Source organism: Mesocricetus auratus, unplaced genomic scaffold (genome assembly GCF_017639785.1).
Source record: "Mesocricetus auratus isolate SY011 unplaced genomic scaffold, BCM_Maur_2.0 Super-Scaffold_4256, whole genome shotgun sequence".
In the NCBI taxonomy this organism is placed as follows: Eukaryota; Metazoa; Chordata; class Mammalia; order Rodentia; family Cricetidae; genus Mesocricetus; species Mesocricetus auratus.
The window spans coordinates 76,981,996-77,008,059 of NW_024429182.1; the positions used below are offsets into that span (position 1 = coordinate 76,981,996).

A 26,064-nucleotide genomic window follows, 5' to 3' on the forward strand; every position below is an offset into this window, starting at 1 on the left:
AGAGAGCTCGGCTGTGGCCTGGAGCAATCAAGTGAGTAAAGGGAGCTGGAGACTTTGTGATGCCCACAGGCTATGGCGAGTTCAGCCTGGGAGTACCCACTGTGGTCTCCCTTCTGGTTCCTGCTGCAGCTTGCGACTTTGCTGGGGATGATCAGGCCACAGGTGAGTGCAGGGCCAGGTGACTGGGGATGTAGCTAGTCAGTAGGGATGCCTCTCCCTCCTTCCCTTGGGCTCAGGTCACCCAAATAGACCCCTAGGGAGTGAATTCTTCATAAACTTGGGAAGACGAAGACGCCTCTCACAGCCTACCTGTGCCAACTCATCCTCTTCTGCCGCAGAGATGGGGAGGGGGCTTGTGGGGAGGAGACGGTAAACTGTAAATTCAGGCCACTAAAGCCATTTGAGAACCCACTTTCTTTAAAAGTATGATCCAGTTAGGGTCCTCTGCTGCGAAACTGATTGTGAAACCATGATTCAACTTTTAGCGACTTATGATGCCCCTTCCTTCCCTTTGTGTGTGACTGGACCCCCCCTCCCCCACCTCAGGTTCAGAACCTCCAGGACAAATGATCTATCTTCAAGTATAGAGATCTGATGCAACCTGTCTGCTGGGAGCCAATCAGTTAACTCTGCCCAGCCTGGGGTCTCTCCCCTTCTCCACCCCTCACCCCCTCTTCCAGCACAGATTTCATTCACAGTTGCCAATAATAATGGGAGCCTGGTATGTCTAGATCTGACATTTCTTGAAAAAAAAAACTAGAAATGAGAATGATAATGAAAATCTGGATTTTTAAAATCAAACATTTCAGCAAGGCAATGGTGGTGCACATCTTTTAATCTCAGCACTCAGGAGGCAAAGGCAGGCAGATTTCTGAGTTCAAGGCCAACCTGTCTACAGAGTGAGTTCTAGCACAGCCAGAGCTACATAGAGAGACTGTCTCAAAAGAACAATCAGTAAAATAAAAATTTCCAATAAAAAATGCTATTAATGTTTGGCAGGCATTACATCCCTCTAATGCCATAACTTTGAGACAGAGGCAGGAGAATCGTCAGAAGTTCAAAGCCAGCCTGCTGTGCACAGCAAGCGCCAGAGCTACATCAGGAGGCCTTGTTTCACAAAACAACAACAGAAATATAATTAAAAGCAGTATTTTAAGCACTATAAAGATAAAACAAAATTCTCTTTGAGGCAGCCAATCAGCAGGCAGCCTTTTCCCTGGTCCATGTCTCTGTCATGTTCCAGATGGCAAGAAGACTGGGACCCAAAAGAGAGGGTCTAGCTGGTAGGATCCTAATTCTCCAGGGAAACCACTAGCCCAACCCCAGACCTGAGGGTCCTGAAGCAGGATGTGGCCTTCTAAGGGGTGCGGCTGGGCCACCTGGATGTTAGAGTTCCTGTTCCAAGCTCAGTCTTACCTTGTTTGCTCAAGGAGGGCCCAGTGCTGGCAAGTGAGTCCAGCAGGAGCCAGATACAAGGTAGCTCCAGGCCTCCCTCCCTTCTGTCGTCATTAGGGGGACTACAAAGCTTGGCACCAAAAGCAGCTGAGCCAGTCCAGAGAGAGAGAAAGGGTCTTCTGAAAAGAGGCACACGTGTGACTAAGGAGAAGGGAACCATGTCTTGAAGGAGACTCTGTGCCCCCATTTGCGCTATTTCTGACCATCCTCCAGCCCAGTCTCCCTGACCTGTGCAACCAGGATACTCATAGTTCCCATCCCAGAGGGAAGCTACATGGATTGGGGAAGCTCTTTTGCTTGCCCCTCAGTCCTGAGGACCTGAGTTTGAGTCACCAGCACCCATACAAAAGTCTGATAACTATGGGCATGAATGTCACCCCAGTCCTGGGTGACAGGAGTCAAGGGTTAGCAGTGGGGTGACAGGCAGATCCCTGGAACACACTGGCCAGTCTAACAGAATCAATGAGTCTCAGGTTCAGTAAGAGACCCTGTAACAATAAATAATATAGAAAGTGATCAAGGAAGATACTTGACATTGAATTCTGCCTTACACACACACACACACACACACACACACACACACACACACACACACACGTGCGCACATACATTTGGTCTGCTTTGGAAGACAGATGGATGGGAAAGGAAAGGGAGGAAATGGAAATCAAAGTCCCCTCAGCCCCCCAAACTCCCACTGTAACCCCCATACAGTCGAGTTCATCTTTCTTTCCGTCTTTGATCCTCAACCAGATAAGTCATAGTCACTCTTGCCTGGGTCAAAGGCAAGATGGTCCCGGCACCCTCAGATGAGATGATTTTTGTTTTCCGTCCCAGGTCCAGACCCTCAGGCCAGAGAGCCTTCTGTTTGTGTCTACCTTGGATGGAAGTCTCCATGCACTGAACAAGCAAACAGGAGACTTGCAGTGGACACTGAAGGATGGTGAGCAAGGAAGAGCTGCTTGTCTTTCTCAGGTCTCCACGTGGTAGAGTGGGCAGTCACCTCAGCGTAGAAGATAAGAACATGAACACTAAAGGCCTAGGGAAACGCCTCAGTGAGTCAACAGCTTGCCACACAAGGATGAGGACCTGAGGTTGGATGGTCAGCACCCATATAAACAAACAAACAACACAAAGCAACCACAGCAGTATGTTTCTGAACCCCAACACTGGGAAGGCACAGACAGGAAGACCTGTGGGACTTCCTGGCTGACCAACCTAGTCAAATTTTAGTAAGTTTCAAATTCAGTGGGAGATGCTGTGTCAAAGAAAAGGAGACACGGCTCTCAATCTCTCTCTGTCAGTCTCTGTCTCTGTCTCTCTCTCCCTATCTATCTCTCTCTCTGTCTCTCTCTCTCACATACACACACACACACACACACACACATACACACCACCGCATGCACACATGCATGTACACACACAGACACTAGGGTCCAGCAAGCCAGTGAACATAGGCAGCTTCACCACTTACCAACTGTGTGGACTTGGGAAAATCACTTCAGCTCTCTGAACCTCAATGGCTTTGCCTACAAACTGGGGCAAAGCAGCATGACAGAGACTACCCATAGAGATCTTGCCGCCTTCTGGGCTCTGCATCTGGCACAGGGTAAATGCTATGGCTTTAGCTATGCTTTTCAATAGAGTCAAAAGGAGACTCAGGCTCTATGTCTTTGTCCCTGCAGATCCCATCATCCAAGGACCAATGTACGTCACAGAGTAAGTGAACTGGGGCCTCTTAAGGAGAGGCTGGGGGAGTCATAGTTGTGTGAGGGGCTTGGGGAGGCACATGTGAGGGTTTTATGGGAGAAAATTAGTCTTATATGGTATGGAAAGGACTCCTACTGCTCCAAGGTGTCTCCCACAAGGATGGGCTCTGCTAACTGAGAAGGTGGAGGGATAAGACGTTCATGAAACCAGGGCTACGCACCTAGACTTCCCCATGTCCCTCTCTGCTCCACAGAATGGCCTTTCTCTCTGACCCAGCTGACGGCAGCCTGTACATTTTGGGAACCCAGAAACAACAGGGGCTGATGGTCTGTTTCCCCTCATTGCCTGGGATGGGTGTGGGCAGGATTCCATCAGCCAGAGCACCAATGAGTGAAGGGACAGTGTGTCAGAGTGGGGTGTCCTTTGAAGCTGTAAGTCAGGGCTCTGAGCACTATGAAAGGCTATCAGCTAATATGGGGAGAGCCTGGTTGTGTGCAGAGTCTCAGGGGCATCTCCAGGACTCTGAGGGCATTAAGGTGAAAACTGTATTGGTTAGCTTTTGCTAAATAATGTATCACCCATGATTTCAAAGTCTTAAAACCCAAAAACCTCAGAATTAGGCTGGGTAGTTCTGTTACTCTGGACTGAGTTTGCTCATGTCTGTGTGTCAGCTGAATGACTGTTTTTGAAGGTTGGTGGTTAGTATAAATATGCTCACCTCACTCTGTGCCCCTTGTTAAAACCCATAAGAAGCCTGAATACAAGGCACTCACTCACATAACACAGACTGGGATCTGATTCCTGCTGTGTGTGTGTGTGTGTGTGTGAGAGAGAGAGAGAGAGAGAGAGAGAGAGAGAGAGAGAGAGAGAGAGAGAGAGAGCACACCAAGGGAGGGTAGAGAGTAGCCCCCACTCACCACCAACACTGAATCCAAATAGCTCTTCAATCTCGCTGTCTTTTGTGATCACTGAGTTTTAAAGCCTGTGTGTGTGTGAGAGGGGGTGTCTATGTGGATGTGTGTGTGTCTCTGTGGTGTGTGTGTGTGTGTGTGAGAGGGGGTGTCTATGTGGATGTGTGTGTGTCTCTGTGGTGTGTGTGTGTGTGTGAGAGGGGGTGTCTATGTGGATGTGTGTGTGTCTCTGTGGTGTGTGTGTGTGTGTGAGAGGGGGTGTCTATGTGGATGTGTGTGTGTCTCTGTGGTGTGTGTGTGTGTGTGTGAGAGGGGGTGTCTATGTGGATGTGTGTGTGTCTCTGTGGTGTGTGTGTGTGTGTGTGAGAGGGGGTGTCTATGTGGATGTGTGTGTGTCTCTGTGGTGTGTGTGTGTGTGTGTGTGAGAGGGGTGTCTATGTGGATGTGTGTGTGTCTCTGTGGTGTGTGTGTGTGTGTGTGAGAGGGGGTGTCTATGTGGATGTGTGTGTGTCTCTGTGGTGTGTGTGTGTGTGAGAGGGGGTGTCTCTGTGGTGTGTGTGTCTATGTGGTGTGTGTGTGTGTTTATTTGGAGAAGGTCATCAGATGGAATCAAGGGGATCATGTGGTACCCTGGCACCCAGTGTGGGATTTTCTGCAGTTCTTCAAGAGGCTCTATAGCACAGTGACTAAGGATGCTGGCTCTGAGGCTGGCCTACCTAAGTGGCATGAGCTAAGTTACTGAACCTCTCCAAGCTTCAGTGTCCTCTCCTGGGAAATGGAAAGGGCAAGGTGTCCAGTGAAAGGTTTCTCTGGGTTGATCCTAGGAGAGACACACAGCATGTGCTCTGCCTGTTTCTGCACTTATCCCTTCTTGGACCCTTTCCCTCTCAGAAATTGCCATTCACCATCCCAGAGCTGGTTCATGCCTCTCCCTGCCGCAGCTCTGATGGGGTCTTCTACACAGGTGAGTATCTCTGCAGCCTGTGGGGGCCAAATCCAGCCAGTAGGAATGGGGACCTTGGTCAGGGAAAAAGGGGTGCACACACCCTCACTTACATCATCTTGAGAGATGGCTCACTTCCATCCTCTACAGGCCGGAAGCAGGACACATGGTTTGCGGTGGACCCTGAGTCAGGTGAGACTCAGATGACACTGAGCACAGAAGGCCTTTCTACCCCTCAACTCTACATCGGCCGGACACGTAAGTCAGTTGTTCCCTATGCTCTGTGAAACCCCCTCATTTTTTGCCCAGGCCTGACAGTTGCTATCCTAGTGGAGTTCAGTTAATCTGACAATCATCAATACACATTTTACTGAGCACTGACCAAGGAGCTAGAGGTATAATGAATGATAAGCTTGATCATTAGGCCTCCAATTTGCAAGCTTGGGAAGTCTCCAGTCCTACAAGAGTCTCTGGAGTCGGGTTGGGAAAGCACCGTATGACTATATTCCTGGTGACCCTTTTTCTGACTCACAGAGTACACAGTCTCTATGCATGATCCAAGGGCTCCAGCCCTGCGTTGGAACACAACCTACCATCGCTACTCAGCGCCCCCTATGGATGATGCACCTGGAAAATGTGAGTGTCACCTTTCTCAGCCTTTTCATGGATCAAAGTCCCCAACATGGGAAACCCTGAGTGACATGAAGACCAAGTCCCAGCACATACTGATCCATCTACACGATGCCCCCTCACAGGCTGAATGACACAGCCTGACAGATGACCTGAGGTGACTCTGATGATCGCATAGCCTGAGCAATATATCTGAACTTATCCATACCCCAGTCAGGTAGCCTGAGGTGACTCCTTGCATCTTAAGGGACACCAAGCAACCCCCCCAATACCCTGAGCAATCCCATCAAATCCTAACTGACCTCAACATAGTGAGTGATGTCTGTATATGGCCTTGAGTGAGTCCTCCATATAACTCTTGCTACCCCCTTGATATTATACCCACCTTACCCAACTTCCCGAGGATCTTAGTTAGAGTTTCTATTGCTATGAAGAGACATCATAACCACAACAACTCTTATAAAGGAAAACATTTAATTGAAGTAACTCACTTATAGTTCAGAGGTTTAATCCATTACTGTCATGGCGGGGAGCATGGCATCTGGGAATACGGTGGCATGCAGGCGGGCATGATGCTGGAGAGGGAGCTGAGAGTTCTTACATCTTGACTCACAGACAACAGGAAGTGGTCTGTGTCACTGGGCATGGTTGAGCATAGATGAGACCTCAAAGCCTGCCTCCACATGACACACTTCCTCTAACAAGGCCACGCCCACTGCAACAAGGTTACACTTCCTAATAGTGCCACTCCCTTTGGGGGCCGTTTTCTTTCAAACCACTACACTGAGGAGTCTCACAGGTGCTCCTAAGTGCCTCCTCAAATCGTGACTCCATTCTTCATGAGGCACCATGCAAGTAACCCTGAGTAACACCACCGACTCCTAGCTGACTCCTTCATATTTTATGTGTTTCCCAAAAAAACCTATCTGCCTCTAGACCACACTACTTGATCTTAGAAAACATCAGTCCAGCCATATCTATGAATGATGACCTACAACCAAAGACCTTTCCCTCAAATGACCTCTCATCTTAACTTTCAGACACACCTGAGTCAACTTTAGATGGCCCTGACCAATCCCTTTCCATTTGAAAAAAAATCTTTTTGATCTTCTTACATCCCTGTAACCCTCCACGTGACCTCAGATGACCTTTGCACACCCAAATGACCCCCTACCCCAGCTACTTCCTGGTGTGTCCCAAGAGATTTCTCCAACATTTCCCTGGCTGTCTTTCTTGATAGACATGAGCCACCTGACATCCTGTGGGATGGGCCTGCTGCTCACTGTGGATCCAGGAACTGGAACTGTGCTGTGGACACAAGACCTGGGAGTGCCTGTGATGGGCATCTACACATGGCATCAGGATGGTCTGCGCCAGCTGCCACATCTCACACTGGCTAGGGACACTCTTCATTTCCTTGTCCTCCGCTGGGGCCACATCCGACTTCCTGCTTCCAGCTCCCAGGACACAGCTGCCCACTTCTCTTCCTTAGACATCCAGCTTCTGTAAGTGTTGCTATCTAGAGCCTAGGGAGGGAATTTCTGCAGGGTTACAGCCCCAGTCGAATAGCCAATCATGATATTCAGCCATGACTCACCAATACAGTTGAATCAGGTGTCAAGATAGTGTCCCTAGGACTCCTGGATAGTCGCCATTTAGCAAGTGACTGGATAAAGTCTGTCCTGGGAGGAGACTCTGGTTTGTTCCATAAACGTATTGAACTGATTGTTAAATGCTTCAAGTGTTATCCTCCCTTATGCCATCCTAAGACACAGACTGAGTCAGGGATTGCCCATTCATTCTATTTGCTCCACAAATGCTAGCTGGGCACTTATTATATGCTAGTCATTTACTAGGCTCTGAGAATCCAATAGCAAACAACACAGCCAGTGTTCCTGCCTACAGGAAGCTCAGAGTCTAGTGAGGGGACAGACATATAAAAGGAAACTATATATAACATGGTGAGATAAGGGTAAAGAGGCAGCCAGGTTGTGGTGGCAAAGCATAAAAAGGATACCCAGACTGAGACTGGAAACAAGAGGAAGCCATAGAAAGCTTCCCAGAGGAAGAAACATCTAATGTAAGGCCTAAAGGATCAACAGAAAATGGGAGAAGGCGTGACACATGGGATACACAAAGAAAGTCAAAGGCTGAGACATAGATCTAAGCAGCCTCATGCCTGAGGCTGTAGGTAAAGCCAGGATCACATACAGAAAGCTTGGGTAGCTTTTCATCACGGCAAAGGTGCAGTCAGTCCTTGAAGAGTTTCAAGCAAGGAAGTAACTGACTTATCTTTCAGAAAGATTATTCTGGTTGCTGTATGAAGAATATCTCAGAATGAGCTTAGGAAAAACATGACATTATGGGGCTGGGCATGGTAGTGCATACCTTTAGTCCCAGCACTCAGGAGACAATGGCAGGTAGATCTCTATGAGTTTAAAGCCAGCCAGAACTGCCTAGAGACCACTCCTCCCCTCCCCCACTCTCTCTCTCTCTCTCTCTCTCTCTCTCTCTCTCTCTCTCTCTCACACACACACACACACACACACACACACACACACACACACACACACACCACAGAGATGCTAGAGAGATGACTCAATGGTTGATAGCACTGGCCACTCTTCCAAAGGACCAGGGTTCAATTCCCAGCACTCACATTGCAGCTTACACCTATCTGTAACTGCAGTTCCAGGTGATCTGATGCCCTCTTTTTGGCCTCTATGAGTACCGGTCATGTGTGTAGTGACACATGCAGGCAAAATATTCATACACCTAAAAAATAAAATGTATTACACTGAAAAAAGATGATGCTGCAGGCTAGCGCAGAAAACACTCAAAGCACTTAGTAGAAGATAATAGAGAGGATTGGGGGAGATTAGGAGGAACAGGATGGTTAGAGAGTCCAGCCTTTATAAGCAAGGAAGCTTAAAGGCTCCTAGAAGTTCTAGAAGTGCATGGCTGCTGTCATTTTCAGGAGTTCCAAGCACTAAAAGAGGAAGAGAGAAAAAAATCAAAAGGTGAAAAGAGAGATGAAAAGTTCCAATTTAGAAAACTGAGTTCTTATATGAGGTCTGGGCCAGGTGTGGTGGTGTATTCCAGTAGTCCCAGTACTCAGGATACTGCTGATGGAACATCGTGCATTTTTGTTTTGTTTTGTTTTTTTTGAGACAAGATTTCTCTATGTAGGCCTGTCTGTCCTGGAATTCACTTTGTAGACCAGGTTGACCTGGAATTCACAAAGATATACCTGCCTCTGGCTCCTGAGTGCTGATTAAAGGCATGTGCCACCACTGCCCAATGAGCATCATGAATTTGAGGTTAGCCTGAGCTACATAGTAAGATCCCATATTTAAAAAAAAAAGTGAGCCAGGCCTTGGTAGCCTTTAATCCCAGCCAGCCTGGTCTACAAAGCAAGTTCCAGGGCAGCCAGAGTTTTTACACAGAGAAATCCTGTCTCAAAAAACAAACAAACAAAAAAATGAAGACATATATTGAAAAAAATGTTGCTATAGATTTTGTACCAGTTAGTTTTTCTGCATACCAAACTACTCCAATACTTGGAGCTTAAAAACAACAGACACCTGCTGTTTTGCAAGATTTGGGGGTCATCCAGGTAGTTTTACTGGTCTCTAAAGTCAACTGATGATTTGGTGGAAGCAATGATCTGAGATAGTGTCACTCGCCCATCGGGTAGTCAATGGGCCATTTGGCTGAGAAAGCATCAAATAGAATGGTTCATCTATAGACCTTAAGGTCTTTCATCCCTTGTGGGAGAGTAGGCTTCCTTGCACGGTAGTCTCAGGGCCTCAGAGAACAGTACTGAGGGGCAACTTCCAATGCACAAACACCATTCAAGTCTCTGCTTGTGTCATATTTGCCTCATTGGCTACAGTAAGTCACACGATCGATCCCAGAGCCAATATGGAAGCAACTACAAAGAACATAAGTAGAGTAATGCTGAAGCTATTCACCAGCATCACTCATCCTTCTCTTTTCCCCTCCCCTTTAGGATGACACTGTATGTGGGGAAAGAAGAAGCTGGTTTCTATGTCTCCAAAGCACTGGTCCACACTGGGGTGGCCCTCGTGGTGAGAAGAGGATCTCTGAGTGGACTATAAAGAGGGATAGAATAGGAAAGGGGTTTCTTTCACATGTGGCTCTCCATCTTCTGCCATAGCCCCGTGGACTGACCCTGGCACCCATGGATGGGCCCACAACAGATGAAGTGACACTTCAAGTCTCAGGGGAGCGAGAGGGCTCACCCAGCACTGCTGTCAGATACCCCTCAGGCAGTGTGGCCCTCCCCAGCCAGTGGCTACTCATTGGTGAGATCTCCTGACTTTAATTTGGAGTAGATGAAGATAAAAGACTTATAAGCCCGGTTTCTGAGTCAGAATTCTGGCTTTTCTTCCTACCACTTAGGGTACCATGAACTTCCCCCTGTGCTGCATACCACCATGCTGAGAGTTCATCCCACCCCAGAGAAAGAGTCTGCTGAGACAAGAACCCCAGAGGACCTCCATGCTCCAGCTCTCTTCTCTGAGGTTAGTGCTGTGATGCCAGGGCTTATGGCTAGACCCAGAGACATCATGCAGCCCTTGTACCTCTTCCCCAGCCAATCTCACGGAAGTTCCCAGAAAACATTTTGTTGCTGCTACTGCCAGACATGTTAAAAGTGTAAAAATGATATTGACTTTCTAAATCACAAAGCATAGTTCTAAGATTTTTTTGTATTCTTCAGTATAAACATTGTAAAATATTCATCAAGTGAGAAATTGAAAACAGAAAAAAAAACCAATAAGGCATGCTCTCCTGGGAGAGATTGGAGAAGTGCTAGTAAGTTGTTCAAGGTTAGAAGGAGCAATGCTTTTCAAATCCTGGGAGTCTGCTCCAGACCCACTAGAATCCCATCTCTAGAGGTGAATCTTGTAGTCTCAGCAATATCCCCATGAGCATGATTTTTTTCCTTCTTTTTGTTCTTGTTTTTTTTTTTTGAGACAAGGTCTCTCTGTGTAATTGCCTTGGCTGTCCTGGAACTAGCTTTGTAGACCAGGTTGGCCTCAAATTCACAGAGATCCACCTGCCTCTGCCTCCTGAGTGCTGGGATTAAAGGCGTGCACCACCACCCCAGCTGAGTTTATGAACTTTTAATGACATTCAAAGAGATGCTAGTTTTATGGTAGGTTTTGGTCAACTCCTCTCTCCTGAGCACCATGATGTTTCAGAACTATGGATAGCACCACAAGTCCATCATACAGGGACTCCACCCCCACCCCTTCAGCTAAACCTTGCCCTGAACCCAGTGATGAAGAATTGGGTGTTTCACAGTAGAAGGGAGTACAACTTTGTTCCTAGCTCCTGAGTCTGAGGAGGGAAGAACCTTGGGATCCGGAACTACATCCTGAAGAGAAAGCTTCAGGGTTGGGATCCCAAGACCTGCTGGCAGCTAGCTTCACGGCCATCCTCCTGGGGGCCTGGGTCCTCTACTTGGTGAGGCAGGTAAGTCCAACATCCTGACCTTGTCCGTTTTAGAATCTTCCTAGAAAGAACTCTGCCTCTCCCTTGTCTAACTTCATCTGCCTCTGCCTTCCTCCCAGGAGCCCCTGGTCTCTTGTGAACCCAGCTGTGGCACAGGTGTGGGGCCCACCAGGAGGAAGGCTTGAGCTCACTAAAATCCATGTGTTACAGCAGCAGCAGAGTCCTCTGGCACCTGAAGGCTCTAATGACCCCTCACCAGATGCTCAGACACAGCCCTCGGGAGCCACCCTGGAGAACCAGAAGGGATTTCAAAGCCCCTCAGAGCAAGGCAGGCCATCCCACGACCCTGAAGGTGAACTTGAGTGAACAAAACTGGGGAGACAAAAACAGAGAAAAGGGAGAGGTGAACATAATTTAATTTCAAAGTCAAATTGTTAGAAACCACAGATGGTGGGATAGAGATAGAGAGTAAGAGACAGTCTCCTCAAGTGTCTCCTATTACAATTTTCTTGCTATTTTCAGTCTCTGGTTGTGGATAGAACTGTGTGTCGATCAAACTGTGGTCAGCTGACTTTTGAAGAGTTCTCTTTCAGCATCTGTTTTCTCATTGGTCCAATGGGAATACTAGCACTCACATCATTACATCACTGCACCGTAAAAAGCTGCCACCTTAATCATTATCATGTCAGTGCTGGGGACACATCTCAGCTAGGAAAATGTGTGCCTAGCATGCACAAAGTCCTGGGTTTGAACCCCAGCACTTATAAACCAGGCGTGTTGGTACATGCCTATAATACCAGCACTTGGAAAATGGAGGCAGGAGGACCAGAATTTCAAGTCCAGCCTGGGATATGTATCTAAAAGAGAGAAAAAACCACACTAAGGTGATGTTAATAATTGTTTTACTTGGAAGGCAGAAGCAGGCAGATCTGTGAGTTTGAAGCCAGCCTGGTCTACAAAGGGAGTTCCAGGGAAGCCTAGGGCAGTTACACAGAGAAACTCTTGTCTCAAAAACCAATACAATAGTTAATAATAATAGTTTTTAAATAATGTTTTTGTAATGGTAGCAGTAAATTACCTATGCATGGTTTTGATTTTGTTTTAACATTCTTCTCAATGCTTCTTGGTTTAATCCTTAATCCCACAAGGACCCACTGGTGTCTACTAAGTGCTTGGTGGGTACAGCCTGTGGATCCATTACTCACACAAGTCTTGTGCTCTTTGACTCAGAGCCAGGCTGGCACCTTTTGTGTCTTTGTGAGCTGATACTGGTAGCTCCCCATAGTTTCTTCATTTCAAATCCCCACCTGCTGTTCACTTACTCATGCTCATGTCTGCCTGGCTTCTGACTTGAGGTTCCAGTATTCACCCACATCCTCTTCCTTGGGCCTCAGCCCCTTCTCAGAGTCAGTTCTAGAAAAGTACACTCCCTGAGCTACATCTCCAGTCCATGGGCAGCTTTTTCAAAGGGCTCCACAGCAAGGTAACCCCAGCCCTGAGATGAAGTTCTTGTCATATATTGACGCCACTGAATCTAAGTAAATATCCATTCCACTGCACCCCAAAACCCATTTCCTTGAATCTTCTGACTCTGGAGTAAAGTCTGCTTGTCTTTCTGCAGCTAAGACTCTATATTTTCCCAAGATTATTCTTGCCAATGCCATAAAAAATTTTTGTAATAGAAAAGTGTGTGAATATGTATGTATGGTGTATGCACATGTGAGTACACACATGAAGGGTTTGCACATTTCTCCTTGCCTGCAATGTAGAGTAAGATGTTGAGTGTCCTCTATCACTCTCCACATTATTCCCTTGAAACTGGGTCTAAGACCAGAGCTAGGCTGGCCAGAAGGCCTCAGAAATGCTTCTGTCTACACTTTCCACAATACCTCATTTACAGGCACATGCTGCCAGGCTTGGATTTTTAAATGGGTCCTGGGGATTTGAACCCATATCAAGTGCTCTTACCTACTGAGCTATCTCTTCAACCCCAGTTTATTACCCACCCTCACCCCTGTCATTGATGTGATGTGATGGGAATTCCAGCTCCAGAAGTTTCTCCATTTCCTATCTAGATCAATAGGTAGTACACTTACCTAACATATGTGAGGCCCTGGTTTTGATACCTAGCACTAAAGTGATGGCGGGGATCTTGGGCCCCACATATAGCTTAGCCAGGACACCTTGTTATGTTAAACACCAAAATTTCCTTATCCACCACAGGGGGATTCTCAATACTTTGATACAAGAGCTCAAGAAACTAAAACAGATTACCTAGAGCCTGATTCTCTATTTAAAGTAATACTTTCACTTAGACTCATGGGGGAAAGATGTCTATGTAATGTTCATTCCCTCTGTCATTTAGTGTGGATGTGTGTGTAGGTGTATATGTGTGTGTGCATGAGTGTGTGAATGTATCTCTGTGTGTGTGTGTGTGTGTGTGTGTGTGTGTGTGTGTGTGTGTGTGTGTGTGTGTGTAAGCCAGAGAACAACCACAGGTGTTATTTCTCAGGAGCCATAGATCTTGGGTTCTTTATTGTTGTTGGTTTTGGTCTTTGGAGATAGGATTTCTCTATGTAGTTCTAGCTGTCCTAGAACCATGCTGGCCTTAAAGTTACAGAGATCCTGCCTCTGCCCTCCTGAGTGCTGAGATCAAAGGCATGCACCATCATGCCTGGTTAGACCTTGATTTTTAAGACAAGGGACCTGTGGTTCATTGATTCAGCTAGGCTGGCTAGCCAATGAGCCTCAGGGATCAGCCTGTCTCAGCCACCTCATTGCTGGGATTACAATGTCAAACTTTTCACATGAGTGCTGGGATCCAACTTAGGTTCCCATAGTAAGCAAGGCAGGCACTTTACTGACTAAGCCATCTCCCCAGGCCCAACCTCACCCATCTTAATTGCACACCAAGACTTTTGAGGGCACCAGGCTGTGTTGTAGGTATGCACTGCAACACTCAGCATCATCTTTATTTGCTCTAACTGTGCTCGCTGAGGGCACTGTGCCATGTTATATGTGTGCATTGTAACACCCGGCACCATCTTTATTAGCTATTACTGTGCTCAGTCTCATCATGCATCTGTCTACTTGAGTTCACCTTTTTATTTGCAACATTCAAATTCAATGAAAAGAATTGCTACAAGTGTTAGAGATGGGGAGAATGCAGAGAGAAGGGAAAGAGATAGGAGGTGCTCAGAAGGGAATCACACAGCCAACATCACCCATTCCCTCTCCCATATATCTATTTGATCCTCACCAATACAGATTATCAGCTCTGAGTCACTTGCCTAGCCACACCAATAGCAGCACCAGGTACTGGAGCCATGTGCCTAGCACCTGGGTCCTCGCTCTCAGCTGCTGCAGCACACTGAGCACAGAAGGGTGAAGTCTGGAGAAAGGTCAAGGCGGAGGGTGGGTCTGGACTATGGCTGGCAGAGGAAGGCAGGGAAGATGAGTGTGGGCTGTGAATGTGGCTCACTAAGAGGACATGGTATCTCCTCCCACCCCGATCTGTAGCAGAGCAGCCCACTGTAGTGGGGAAGATTTCCTTCAACCCCAAGGATGTGCTGGGACGTGGGGCAGGCGGAACTTTTGTTTTCCGGTGAGTGGCAGGTGGAGCCCAGGCTGAAGCTGTATCACTTGCAGCCCTTTTGACAACACGCAAAGGACAGACATTCTTTTGGACTCCCAGACTTGGGGATAGGTCCCGACTCTTTCTCTTATCTGCTTTCTCTGAACCCCCACCCCTGGTCCACCTCTCAGAGGACAGTTCGAGGGACGGGCAGTAGCTGTGAAGAGGCTCCTCCGAGAGTGCTTCAGCTTGGTTCAGCGAGAGGTGCAGCTGTTGCAAGAGTCTGACAGGCACCCCAATGTGCTCCGCTACTTCTGCACTGAGCGTGGTCCCCAGTTTCACTACATTGCCTTGGAGCTCTGCCAGGCCTCCTTGCAAGAGGTGAGATGGAAGCCCAGGAAGGGAAGGAGGGGAGGGAAGCCTTGGACTGGAAAGTGACATTTTTGCCTCTCCTTCATTTTAGTATGTGGAGAACCCAGATCAAGACCGCTGGGGCCTGGAGCCCACCATGGTGCTACAGCAGATGATGTCCGGCCTGGCCCACCTACATTGCTTACACATAGGTACCATGTCTTACTTCTAGTCCTTAGCTCCCTGTTCTTCTCCATTGGCAATTATTCACTCTCCCCTTCCTTCCTGCAGTACACCGCGACTTGAAGCCAGGCAACATTCTCATGGCTGGGCCTGACAGCCAGGGACAAGGCAGAGTAGTCATCTCTGACTTTGGCCTCTGCAAGAAGCTACCTGCAGGCCGTTGTAGCTTCAGTCTCCATTCCGGCATTCCTGGCACAGAAGGCTGGATGGCACCAGAGCTCCTGCAGCTGCCCCCAGATAGCCCCGTGAGTCTGTCCGCCAGCAACAGGGCTTCCTCCATGCCCCAGCTCTTCTCTGAAACAGGCCTCTCCAGGCCTCCTGTTCATCTATTCCCAGGGGATAATCCACTCCCTCTTCCCCTAGGTAGTCTCCATCAGGGACTGTTGTGCAGCTGAGGACATTAGGCAATGTCTGGAGGCATTTTGCCTGGCTTGCCATAGGAAAAAAAAAAGTGTGAGTTCAGGGATGCTGCTAAACATGCCACAGTAGAACATGGCACAATATACAGGGCACCACCCACCCCTGACAGTTTTCTCTTTCAGTACCACACAGGTTGAGAAACCACAACTTAGAAAAAACATCTTTATTGACATGTGGTCTTAGTACCTAGTCTTAGACTGATCTTTAATTCTCAAGCTTTCCCATTTCAGTCTTGAGTGCCAGGATTACATGCATCACACCAGGCTTAGAAAATAATGCTTAACCTTCACCATACTTCAGTCACTGAGTGTGGCGGCCTGTAATTGGGGCACTCAGGAAGCTGAGGCAGGAGGATCCTAAGTTACATAGAAAAAAAGATGTTGGCTTTTGTTGGGGCAAGGGTGGGTGGGTGATGGTGGTACACGCCTTTAATCCTGGCACTCAGGAGTCAGAGGCAGGTGGATCTGAGGCCAGCTTGGTCCAGAATGAGTTCCAGAAAAGCCAGGACTGTTAACACACAGAAACCCCGTCTCAAAGAAAAAAAAAAGATGCTGGCTCTCACTTGTTCTGATCTAATGAACACACATACACACATACACACACACACACACACACACACACACACACGCACGCACGCACGCACGCACGCACGCACGCTTCTCTACTTGTTCTGATTTAATGAACATGCACGCATGCATGCACACACGCACACAGGCACGCAGCTCTACAGGTCCAGATATGACTTTTAGCAAGGACCACTTCCTCCTCCTCATGCCCATCTTTCTGGCCCCCAGACCAGCGCTGTGGATATCTTCTCTGCAGGCTGTGTGTTTTATTATGTGCTTTCTGGTGGCAGCCACCCCTTTGGTGAGAGTCTCTACCGCCAGGCCAACATCCTCTCAGGGGATCCCTGCCTGGCTCATCTGGAGGAAGAGACCCACGGTGAGGAAGGGAGAGCCCAGACCAGCAAAGATGGGAGGAAGGAAGCATGAGGCTGAACACCTATAAAGTATCCCTTCTCTTCTGCTTCTGTCCTCCAGACAAGGTTGTGGCTTTGGATTTGGTGAAAGCCATGCTGAGCCTGCTGCCTCAGGATCGCCCCTCAGCAGGATGGGTGCTGGCCCACCCCCTCTTTTGGAACAGAGCCAAGCAGCTCCAGTTTTTCCAGGTCAGATGGAGATCTTGGGAAGGGCCCCCCAAGCTCCAAGTTTGGGTCCTGTCTTAGTTACTGTTCTATTGCTGTGAGAAACCATGACCAAGGCAACTTAAGAAGGAAGCATTTCCTTGGGGACTTGCTTAGTTTCAGAGTTAGTCCATTACCATCTTGGTGTTGTGGTGACAGGCAGTAGCTGAGAGCTCACATTTAATCTACAAGCTGTAGGCAAGAAAGGAACACTGAGCCAGGTGTGGGCTTTTGAAACCTTAAAGCCCACCTCCAGTGACACTTCTTCCAATTCTACCACATCTCCTAATCCTTCCCAAGCAGTTCCACTAACTGGGAACCAGGCATTTAAACATATGGACCTATGGAAGCCATTCTCATTCAAACCATCACAGGTCTTGAACAAGAAAAAGAAAGTCAGAGTTTTGTCACCTTGGACGCTGGAATCTGTGCATATGTTCTAGCTTCCTCTTTGTGGAAATGCAGTTTACTCTCACCTGCAGTCACTCACAATGCAACATCAGGGCAGATACTCCTTCCACTTGTGGCCTTGTGCAAGGGACCACACTTGAGCTGCAGGTTGACTACTTATAGAGCAGAGGCAACAGTGCTTCCCTCAAGGTGGGTGGTGACACCGAGGAAGGCACAGAGAAGCTACACTCTCCAGGAGGCAATAGCCCTCGTTATCTCAAGTCAAGAGGCTATCGCTACTTCAACATCAACCACATAACACAACCCTGGTCCTGGGGTCTCTGATACTGTGCATAAAACTTAGGAGTTCTGTGGGGTCCTAGGATGTCAGCGACTGGTTGGAGAAGGAGCCAGAGCAGGGACCCCTCGTGTTGGCACTGGAGGAAGGAAGCCACAAGGTGGTTCGAGAGAACTGGCAGAAGCACATCTCAGCACCACTGCAGGCAGGTAGAGGTCACACTTTGGTGGGCCTGAGGGGAAGAGACCCAATGGGACATCCCTGCAGCCCATTTCTCTGCCCACAGATCTGAAAAGGTTCCGATCATATAAGGGGACATCAGTAAGAGACCTACTCCGTGCCATGAGGAATAAGGTGTGTACTAGAGCCTGGGCGGGAAATGGATCAGGGATGGCCTGCTATAGCTGAGTCAGGGTCTTTGTCCTGCCCATCCCCAGAAGCACCACTACAGGGAGCTCCCAACTGAGGTACACCAGGCACTAGGCCAACTCCCTGCTGGCTTCATCCAATACTTCACAAACCGTTTCCCGAGGCTGCTGCTCCACACCCACCATGCCATGAGGACCTGCGCTTCCGAGAGCCTCTTTCTGCCCTACTATCCGCCAGCATTGGATGCCAGGAGCTCCTGGCAGATGCCACAACGAACTAAGACAACCAAGGACCCCAAAGGTGAACCAATGAGTTAAATGCGTGGCTCAGTCTGGTCTCCGGAGTGACAGAAAAGATGGGCAGCAGTTTAGCAGCCTGAGGCCATTGGAGCAGAGAAATACTTTGAGGTCAGGGTACCCTCAAGAAATAGAGGATAAAAAAAAAGGAAATGTACATATATTTAATGTATATAAAGCTAATAAAAGGACAGTCCCAAGTTCAATAGAAATATCTATACAATCCATACAGTGGGCTGAGAGCAGGGGAAGAGGTTGTAACCCCACACCCAAACATGTACAAAAATAACTTACACAGCAACCCCTTCAAGGGGGGCACTGCTCCCCACCTAGCCCCCAGGGCCAGGGGGCACCGAAGAGCAGCCCCAGGAGCCTAGCAGTGCAGGCCCAGACAGAGCTTGCAGAGTGGGAGCACCAGTCCGAAGGACAGAGGTCTAAGAGGAAGCCTTGAGGCGGTTGCTGGCAGAGCGTGAGCTCAGCAGCTTGTCTACCATGGTACGGGCATAGCGCAGTCGGCTAGCCAGTTCCTTGCAGCAACCATATTCCTCCAGAAGACTCAGGCGGTATGTGCGGAAGTCCCTCTTCTCATCAATGTAGGTCACTGCTGCCATCAGGGGGCACAGGATAAGTTTGGTGTGGTCCTAGGAGGGAAGAAAGGAGTATGAAGAGCTCAGCTGGTGCCTGAGGTTGAGGCGAGGGAAGGAAGGTACCCCCAGCTCGTGAAAGGGACAGCACTCCCACCCTACCCAGCCACCCTAAGCACAGGTGCCTGCCCCTGCACACCTGGAAGAAATTAATTTGTACAGTGCCATTGCTGAGGTGCAGGATGATGGCACTGCGTGTGCGGAACCATGTTCGCAGGTAGGGCAGCCGGGCCAGTTCATCACCTTCCCGGGGTGTGATGTTGGCCCCTGCCTTCAGCAGGTGTTCACTCATGTAATTGCGGAAATACTTCAGGAGGGTGATCTGGTTGGAAAGTTGGAGTAAGGATTCCAGAATGAGAGCCTGACCCTGAGGCAGCCCCCATACCCTGCCACACCATCCCTCAGCAGCCAGTTCCTACCTTCTTCATCAACGAGTTAGGGTGGGAGCTCACGGTGAGGTAGGACTCTGAGCCATCACGCTCTATGTACTGTAGGCTGTCACCGTCATTGTAGAGGATGAGGCGTGTTGAGTCATTAAAGAGCACCCCCACACTGTTGTCACACAGCTGATACCCTAATGGCAGGTGGAAGGCTATCTCAGAAAGGCAGGAGGAGGTGGGCAAAGGCCTGGGAATAGTTCAGCAGTAGAGTGCTTGCATGCATAAGGCCCTAACAATTCTTGGTAATACAGACACAGATACACAACTACGGACATCACTTGCTCATTCACTCAAAGGATACCATGGCCACACCATCCCCTGCCCATCCCACATTCTGAAGGCACTTACCAAGTCCATATTTGTCCGAATAGTCTACCCACTTGCTGACCCAGAAGATGGGGATGCATGCAGGATCCTCAGCCTCCTCTGGGATAGAAACAAAGCACTGGTTAGGCCAGCCCCTTCTCTGCTTCTCAGGCAGCCCTCCCCAGGGATGGGGGGGGAGGAGGGTACCCCATGAAGCCTGGGGAGGAGCCTGACAGTACAAACCTAGACACTCAAATGGAAAATTGCAGCCCAGGATGCCAAGTCCCACTTCATTACTGTGTCCCAGGAAGTTGAGGACAGGAAAAGAAAACCCCAGGCTTCTAGAAGGGCCCATGTTCCAAGCACAGAGATGAGGTGTGATCAAAGTCTCTTAAGCTACTGTCATTAACACTGGGGCTGGTGGAAGGCCTAGTGCCCCAGATTAAAGTGATGAAGAACCTGAGCAGACCCAACAACTTCTGCAATGTCAGAACCAACTCGGTGCACACAAGACCCTACTGCAAAGACACAAATATGTCGGGAAGAAATGTTACAGAGAATTAAGGCAGGCTGGGATGTGCTAGTAGTGGGTGTCAGGGTGGACACTGGGCACAAAAGCCCTGAGGCTGGAGTGGTCCGGAGTCTCCTGAGGACCAAGAGATTAATTCCCTGGGCAGAAAGGAGACACAATGGGTGCAGCTATGAGAAGTGACCCATTAGCCACCTATAAAATGAGATGGAGCAGAAACCAGCAGAAGGCACACCAGGGAGGGCCTTGGGTGTCATGCTACCTTATCTGGATTTTGATCTATAGGAAATGGGTGCTCTGCTGTGATGATCGAGGTTCCCTGCCTTCTCCAGATGTTCAGCGATACTCACCTTGCCGCACCAGCCCTCGCTCTGAGGGCTTAGAGGCATTGACACTGGTCAACTGCTGCAGCAAGTCACTAAGGTGGCACTCGATGGCTTCATTTGTCTCCCGAACCACTGGTTCCTCCTTTTCCCGGGGACGGTCAGGCAATGGGTTCTCCACACCTAAGAAGGTGACATGGTCATTGGCCAGGCACAAAACTGGGGAGGGATCATAGGACTACCTGCCACAGCTAGCACTCTTCCCACAGTACCCATTAACTAACACTGCTGTGGGGAACTGAGTCAGTACCAGGTTTGTGTGTCGGGTACACACTGAGAGGTCAAAGTGTCAGGTGCTCGGGCCTCTGCTCCAACAGCCTGGCCTTCCAGGACAGCAGCTGTCACTGTCACTCAGGGAGGCATCCTGAAGGCACCAACTCAAGCAAAGAACGAAGATCACCTTGTGCATCCAGGAAGGTGGAAGGATGGACGAAGCAGAGTAGCCCTTCTACTTTGTGAGCTTATAGATAACTGAGTCTAATGAGACGCACGCACACGCACGCACACACAAGCGTTAAGTTGGCCTATGGTGGCGGGGGCATGCTGGACGCTGGTCACTCCTGCTGTCTTTGTACTTGAACATTTCCCCAAACCAACATGTGTTAGTTCTCCTGTGAAACAGGATATTTCTTAAATTTTCAATTAAAAACAACAATCAAAATCCCACCATGCTACATTAAATAAAATATACAAGATCTGATTTTAAAACTAGCCAAGCTGGGCGATGGTAGCACACACCTTTAATCCCAGCACTTAAGAGGCAGAGGTAGGTGGATCTCAGAGTTGGAGGCCATCTTGAGCTATATAGTAAGATCTTGTCTCCAAAGGGGGGTGGGGGTGGGGCAGAAAAAAGAAAAAAAAATTGTGAAGACAATATGGGATTAGATTAATGTTCACAACCCTTTAAGGTTGTGTTGTGTCTGTCATGTCTGTTTTCACGACATATACACTGAAGCAGCACCAGCAGAGGAAAGCTTACTCTCAAGCAGTTAAGAAAGAGAAACACATAGGGGACTGGTGAGGCAAACATCAAAAGAATGTAAACAGTCTGGGGAAAGAGGGGCAGATGCTTCCTGTTCATTCTTCTACCTATTTATTTATTTGTTTGTTTTCAAGACAGGGTTCCTCTGTCTAACAGCTCTGGCTGTCCTGGAACTCACTCTGTAGGATCAGGCTGGTCTTAAACTCACAGACATACTTTAGTTTAAGGGTAAAACGACAGACTGCTGAAGTTGGCTATAGTGATAAACTTGTAATCCAGAGCCCTAGCCTGCTCTTGAAAAACAAAGCAGAAGCACTCAAAGGGATGAAAAGTACAAAGGAGTGAACCATGGTGACTGAGGATGGGTAACACATTACACTCCATGTATGGGCCTGACAAGTTCCAGCATTCTCAACAAACCATGCAAGAGAGATGTTAGGGACTTCTTTCCCCCACAAGACAAGGTTTCTCTATATAACAGCCCTGGCTTTTCTGGAACTCACCCGGTAGACCAGGTTGGCCTTGAACTCAGAGATCTGCCTGCCTCAGCCTCCTGAGTGCTGGGATTAAAGTCTCAGCAATGCTAGGGACTTTTAAAAGTAATCAAAATAATTTCCTGGGCTTAGTGTTCAGTCTACTTTGTCCTTCTTGGGCCCAATGGGTTGATTCAGTTGATTCAGTGTTTTTTTCTTGTCAAGGCCAAGGGGCAGAAGAACCCAGGGACCAGAATAGAATCTAACTCTGGGGCAGAGTAAGGTGCATGCATCCTGAAATGCACACTGGAAATCTGGGCTCTCTGGGACTGAGTTTTACCTTTATTGAGAACTGTGAGAGGCTTCCTGCTGCTGGGGTCCAGGTTGCTGGGTGCGATTGAAAACCTTGGTGGGATGGTGAGGCAGGTGATGGGGAGACGGGCAGGGATATAGCCAGAAGTGAAGAACTCGTCATTGAGCAACTCGTGAATGGTAGGGCGAGCATTGGGGTCTGTCTGAAGCATCTTCTGGATGAGGGAGGCGGCCACAGGATTGATGTTCTGGAGAGGAGAGAAGAGCCTATGTGAGATGAAACTGGCATGTGGCTGCTCCTGTCTCAAATATACCACAGCTCAGTGGCCATACATTCTACCAGGTCCCTCCACCTTCAGCTTTAACAAGGACCAATGTCACACTGCTGGTAAGAAGGATCATTTCTTGTCACTTTGCTCTCAATAGTAACTTGGGATGATTTCTCCACCTCACCCTTGCAAAGGACATCTAGTTATTTACCACCAGAAGGGTATCTAAGAACACAGGCCTCCAGGTCCCCAGACCTGTGTTTAAATCCTAGTTCCATCCCCTTGATTCCAGCTATGACAAATAGTCTGGGCTTTCTGGGCCTACCAACACATTATCTATAGAATAGGGGAGGGGTCCTACACCTGGGACACTACCAGGTGGGATACTTGGCTTATGGGACAAAAACCTAGTACAGGTCAGTCAATCACAGCACTATGCTTCTTATATACCAGAAATGTATTCTTATACATTAATTCATTTGGCTCTCACAAAAAGGACTAAAGAACTCTCTTCTCCTCCCTCTCTGTAGAATTTGAATTGAGAGAGGACCTCACTATATAGCTGAGGCTAGCCTAGAACTTGTGATTTCCCCTGCCTCAGCCTTACAAATGTTAAGACTACTCCACTATTAGGCCTCACTTGTGGAAGAAACAGACTCAGAGGAGGAAGTGCCCCGTCTGAGAATACACACAGCCTAGCTGATAAACCCAGGACTCATACCACAGCAGTCCAGCTGACTCAAACTAGTCCATGCTGTCTGCAACGAGTTGACCTTCTGTGACATAGCTACGCTATATACAAGAACATGGATTTGAAAGGGTCACATGCCCATGTGGACCTAGTCCTCAGAAATGGGTTATCCCCCTTCAAACAGATTTATGCTATCGGGTGTGAAAATAGATGTCATTTTGTCATTGGAAGTTATTGGGGGAAACTCCTACTTTGCAGATGGGAACCCTAGTTCACAAGAGTCAAAGTCATCACCCTTAAACAAAGCTCAGCTGGGTAGAGATGGTCCACTTCCCAAGCTTACACATGTCTACCCCCACTCCCTCTGTTTCTCCCTGTGCTTTACAACCATTCAGGAAGCTGGACATGGGGCTCAGTTGGTAGAGTGCTTGCCTATGAGCATAAAGTCAAGCTCAGTTCCCAGTATACCATAAAGCCAGCATGATGGCTAATGCCTATAATCTCTACACTTGGGAGGCAGAGGCAGGAGAATCTGCCATTCAAACTCAACACGCAAAGTTCAAGGTCAGCCTTCTGATATACATTCCCTGCGGCTATACTAGAGGAAGGGCTGACTCATCTTTGTTCCCAGGATACAGTTGGGCTCAGTTATCAGTTTTTTAAAACAGGCCAGGAGTTGGTGGCACAGGCCTTTAATCCCAGCACTCAGGAGGCAGAGGCAGGCGGATTCTCTGAGAGTTCGAGACCAGCTTGGTCTACAAGAGCTAGTTTCAGGACAGCCTCCAAAGCCACAGAGAAACCCTGTCTTGAAAAAAAAAATTAAAACATTATGGTGTCATTACCTTGGGAATACTGTATTCATTTTTTTTGATCCGGAGGTAGGTCTCTTTTAGGCATGAGGTCTCAAAAGGTGGTTTGCCCACTAGCAAGGTATACCTGGAGGTACAGGAAGGATTTTGCTCAAATTCCCAGTAAAGTACAAATGCAGAAGTCATTGTCTAGAGGAAGGGAGCTGTGCTAGATTCACTGACTCAGAACGGATGAGGATGATCGATCTCCAAGTCTGCCCAGTGCCACAGTAGCCAATGGCTGGGACAAGCCCTCAGAAGAATGCAGGAGACAACACTGGATACCAAGGGGCCAGGGATTTCCCAGCTCTGGTCTGCATTCATAGAGGACTCCCCAAGGACCACAGAGGCCACTATCCCCACAGGCACAGGGCACCATGATGGGGCTTCTGCCTACAACGAGCCTTTCTGCTGATCTGATTCTCCTTTCAGCGCTCGTCAGTGCTTCCAAAGCTGTACTGAAAGTCAGAACTGAGATTCTACATCCTAACAAGCCCTCAGGTGTTGATGGTTTGGGTTAGTGCATGCTATTTAGTAAGCAGCAAGGAGCTGGAGTTAGTGTACTCATCTGGTTCCTTCCCTGAACCATAAGTCCAAGCTACAGGAATGCTATAGCCTACACCAGATTGATAAGGAAAAGGGGCTTCATGTGGGCAGCCTGTTCTCTGAAACAGACCTTGTATAAGGAGAAGAAAGGATCCAAAGGGTTAAGACCAACTGGGTGAAAGGCCTCAGAAAGTCCCACTGAGACCCAATAGCTCCTGAGTCCATTCCCAACTTACATGATGCACCCGATGGACCACACATCCACCTCAAAACTGTGTCCCTTCTTGCTCAGCACCTCGGGAGCTATGTAGTTAGGAGTGCCACATAAGGTCTTCTTTCGTTCCCCTTCGTATTCCACTTTGGTTGCCAGCCCAAAATCCCCTGGGACAGAGAGAAGAGAGGTGCTAAGCTTCGAGGTCCAGGCCATCTGTGGCTGCAGACAACTGCCTCAGGCCTGACTATTGAGAACCAGTGCCTTGAGACTGCAGTCTCCGTTCCCTGAGCGTCCCACTGCCCTTACACGCCTCTTTAGATAGCAGGGCTATGGCGGTAAGATGGTTCAGTAGGTTTAGGTGCTTGCAGCTAAGACTGACAACTTGAGTTGACCCTGGAATCCACAGTGGAGAGAACAGACTCCTGAAAGCTACCTTCTATCTCCAGCCCCACATAAATGAAATTTAAAACACATAGGATAGCAGAATTAGATGCACTAGGGAATCAAGTAAATATTCTTCATGACTGCTGATGGACAAGTTTAAGAAAAGTGACAGGAGTACAGGGACTGAGGCCAACTCAGAGTCTCAAGGGAGCAGGTGCTTCCCAGCTCAGTAGAGGACAGCAAGACACTGGCCTGAGGCCCCTCACTGTCCATCTCTGGACAAAAGGGCTTTCTGGAGGGCAGCACCTCCATTTCCCACTGGCCTTCCACTTCTCTGGCTCCCATTCTCCCAGAGTCCCCCTCCTTGCCCGCAGGCCCAGCACCTCACCTATTTTCACCTCCAGATCTTCGTTCAGGAAGAGGTTGCCTAGCTTGAGGTCCCTGTGAATGACCTGATTGCGGTGCAGGTACTGGCAGCCCAGGACTATCTGACGTAGATAGTAGCGTGCCTCGGGCTCCGTCAGCGCTTTCCTCCTCTTGTGCAGCTCCAGGAGAGACTGAGGAAGAGGGAAGAAGGTATTGAAGCCCAAGGAAAAGGGTGGCCAGCTGGATGTAGCCAGGACTAAGCCCTCGAGAGTAAAATAGACAGAAGTTTCCTATCTCGACCACCCGGTCCCAAATATCACTCTGAGGCTTATATTAATTATAAATGCTCAGCCCATAGTACAGGCTTAGCTAACCCTTCCGCTTAAGTTAACCCATATTTCTTATGTCTTGGCAGGCTCCTGATGG

The 26,064-nt window shown here is 48.5% G+C and overlaps 2 protein-coding genes across 5 annotated transcripts in view; one reads left to right on the forward strand and one right to left on the reverse strand.

The window, feature by feature from the left end:
- Ern2 (endoplasmic reticulum to nucleus signaling 2) lies at positions 1–21,219 on the forward strand. 4 transcript variants are annotated; one of them, XM_040755137.1, is made up of 23 exons: positions 1–162; positions 2,290–2,395; positions 3,138–3,171; positions 3,416–3,488; positions 4,965–5,037; positions 5,167–5,274; positions 5,551–5,652; positions 6,887–7,151; positions 9,659–9,737; positions 9,827–9,974; positions 10,072–10,193; positions 11,005–11,148; positions 11,338–11,479; positions 14,647–14,731; positions 14,893–15,082; positions 15,165–15,264; positions 15,344–15,540; positions 16,510–16,657; positions 16,756–16,883; positions 17,672–17,795; positions 17,873–17,940; positions 18,024–18,255; positions 20,456–21,219. In XM_040755137.1, the coding sequence occupies exons 1-23, from the start codon at positions 73–75 to the stop codon at positions 20,551–20,553; spliced, it is 2,856 nt and encodes a 951-aa protein (XP_040611071.1). In that variant the 5' UTR covers positions 1–72; the 3' UTR covers positions 20,554–21,219. The 4 variants fall into 4 exon arrangements, with proteins under 4 accessions (XP_040611071.1, XP_040611092.1, XP_040611079.1 ...); XM_040755158.1 differs by having other exon boundaries at positions 18,027–18,255; XM_040755145.1 differs by having other exon boundaries at positions 14,650–14,731.
- Plk1 (polo like kinase 1) overlaps positions 18,401–26,064 on the reverse strand; it is a 10,606-nt gene continuing 2,942 nt past the window's right edge. The window contains exons 2-10 of the mRNA XM_005064457.4: positions 25,661–25,829; positions 24,911–25,055; positions 24,123–24,216; positions 22,349–22,568; positions 20,521–20,676; positions 19,684–19,761; positions 19,315–19,469; positions 19,035–19,217; positions 18,401–18,892 (exon numbers count right to left, since the gene is read on the reverse strand). Of these exons, the coding sequence (XP_005064514.1) occupies positions 18,686–18,892; positions 19,035–19,217; positions 19,315–19,469; positions 19,684–19,761; positions 20,521–20,676; positions 22,349–22,568; positions 24,123–24,216; positions 24,911–25,055; positions 25,661–25,829 (1,407 nt within the window). The 3' untranslated portion in view covers positions 18,401–18,685. The remainder of the gene's footprint in view (positions 18,893–19,034; positions 19,218–19,314; positions 19,470–19,683; positions 19,762–20,520; positions 20,677–22,348; positions 22,569–24,122; positions 24,217–24,910; positions 25,056–25,660; positions 25,830–26,064) is intronic.

Coding starts and splice junctions, on each gene's coding strand:
- Ern2 (XM_040755137.1), top strand. CDS start 73: ATGGCGAGTTCAGCCTGGGAGTACCCACTGTGGTCTCCCTTCTGGTTC. Junction 5,275..5,550: donor ACTCTACATCGGCCGGACAC/GTAAGTCAGTTG, acceptor TCTGACTCACAG/AGTACACAGTCTCTATGCAT. Junction 11,480..14,646: donor GCCATCCCACGACCCTGAAG/GTGAACTTGAGT, acceptor CCCGATCTGTAG/CAGAGCAGCCCACTGTAGTG.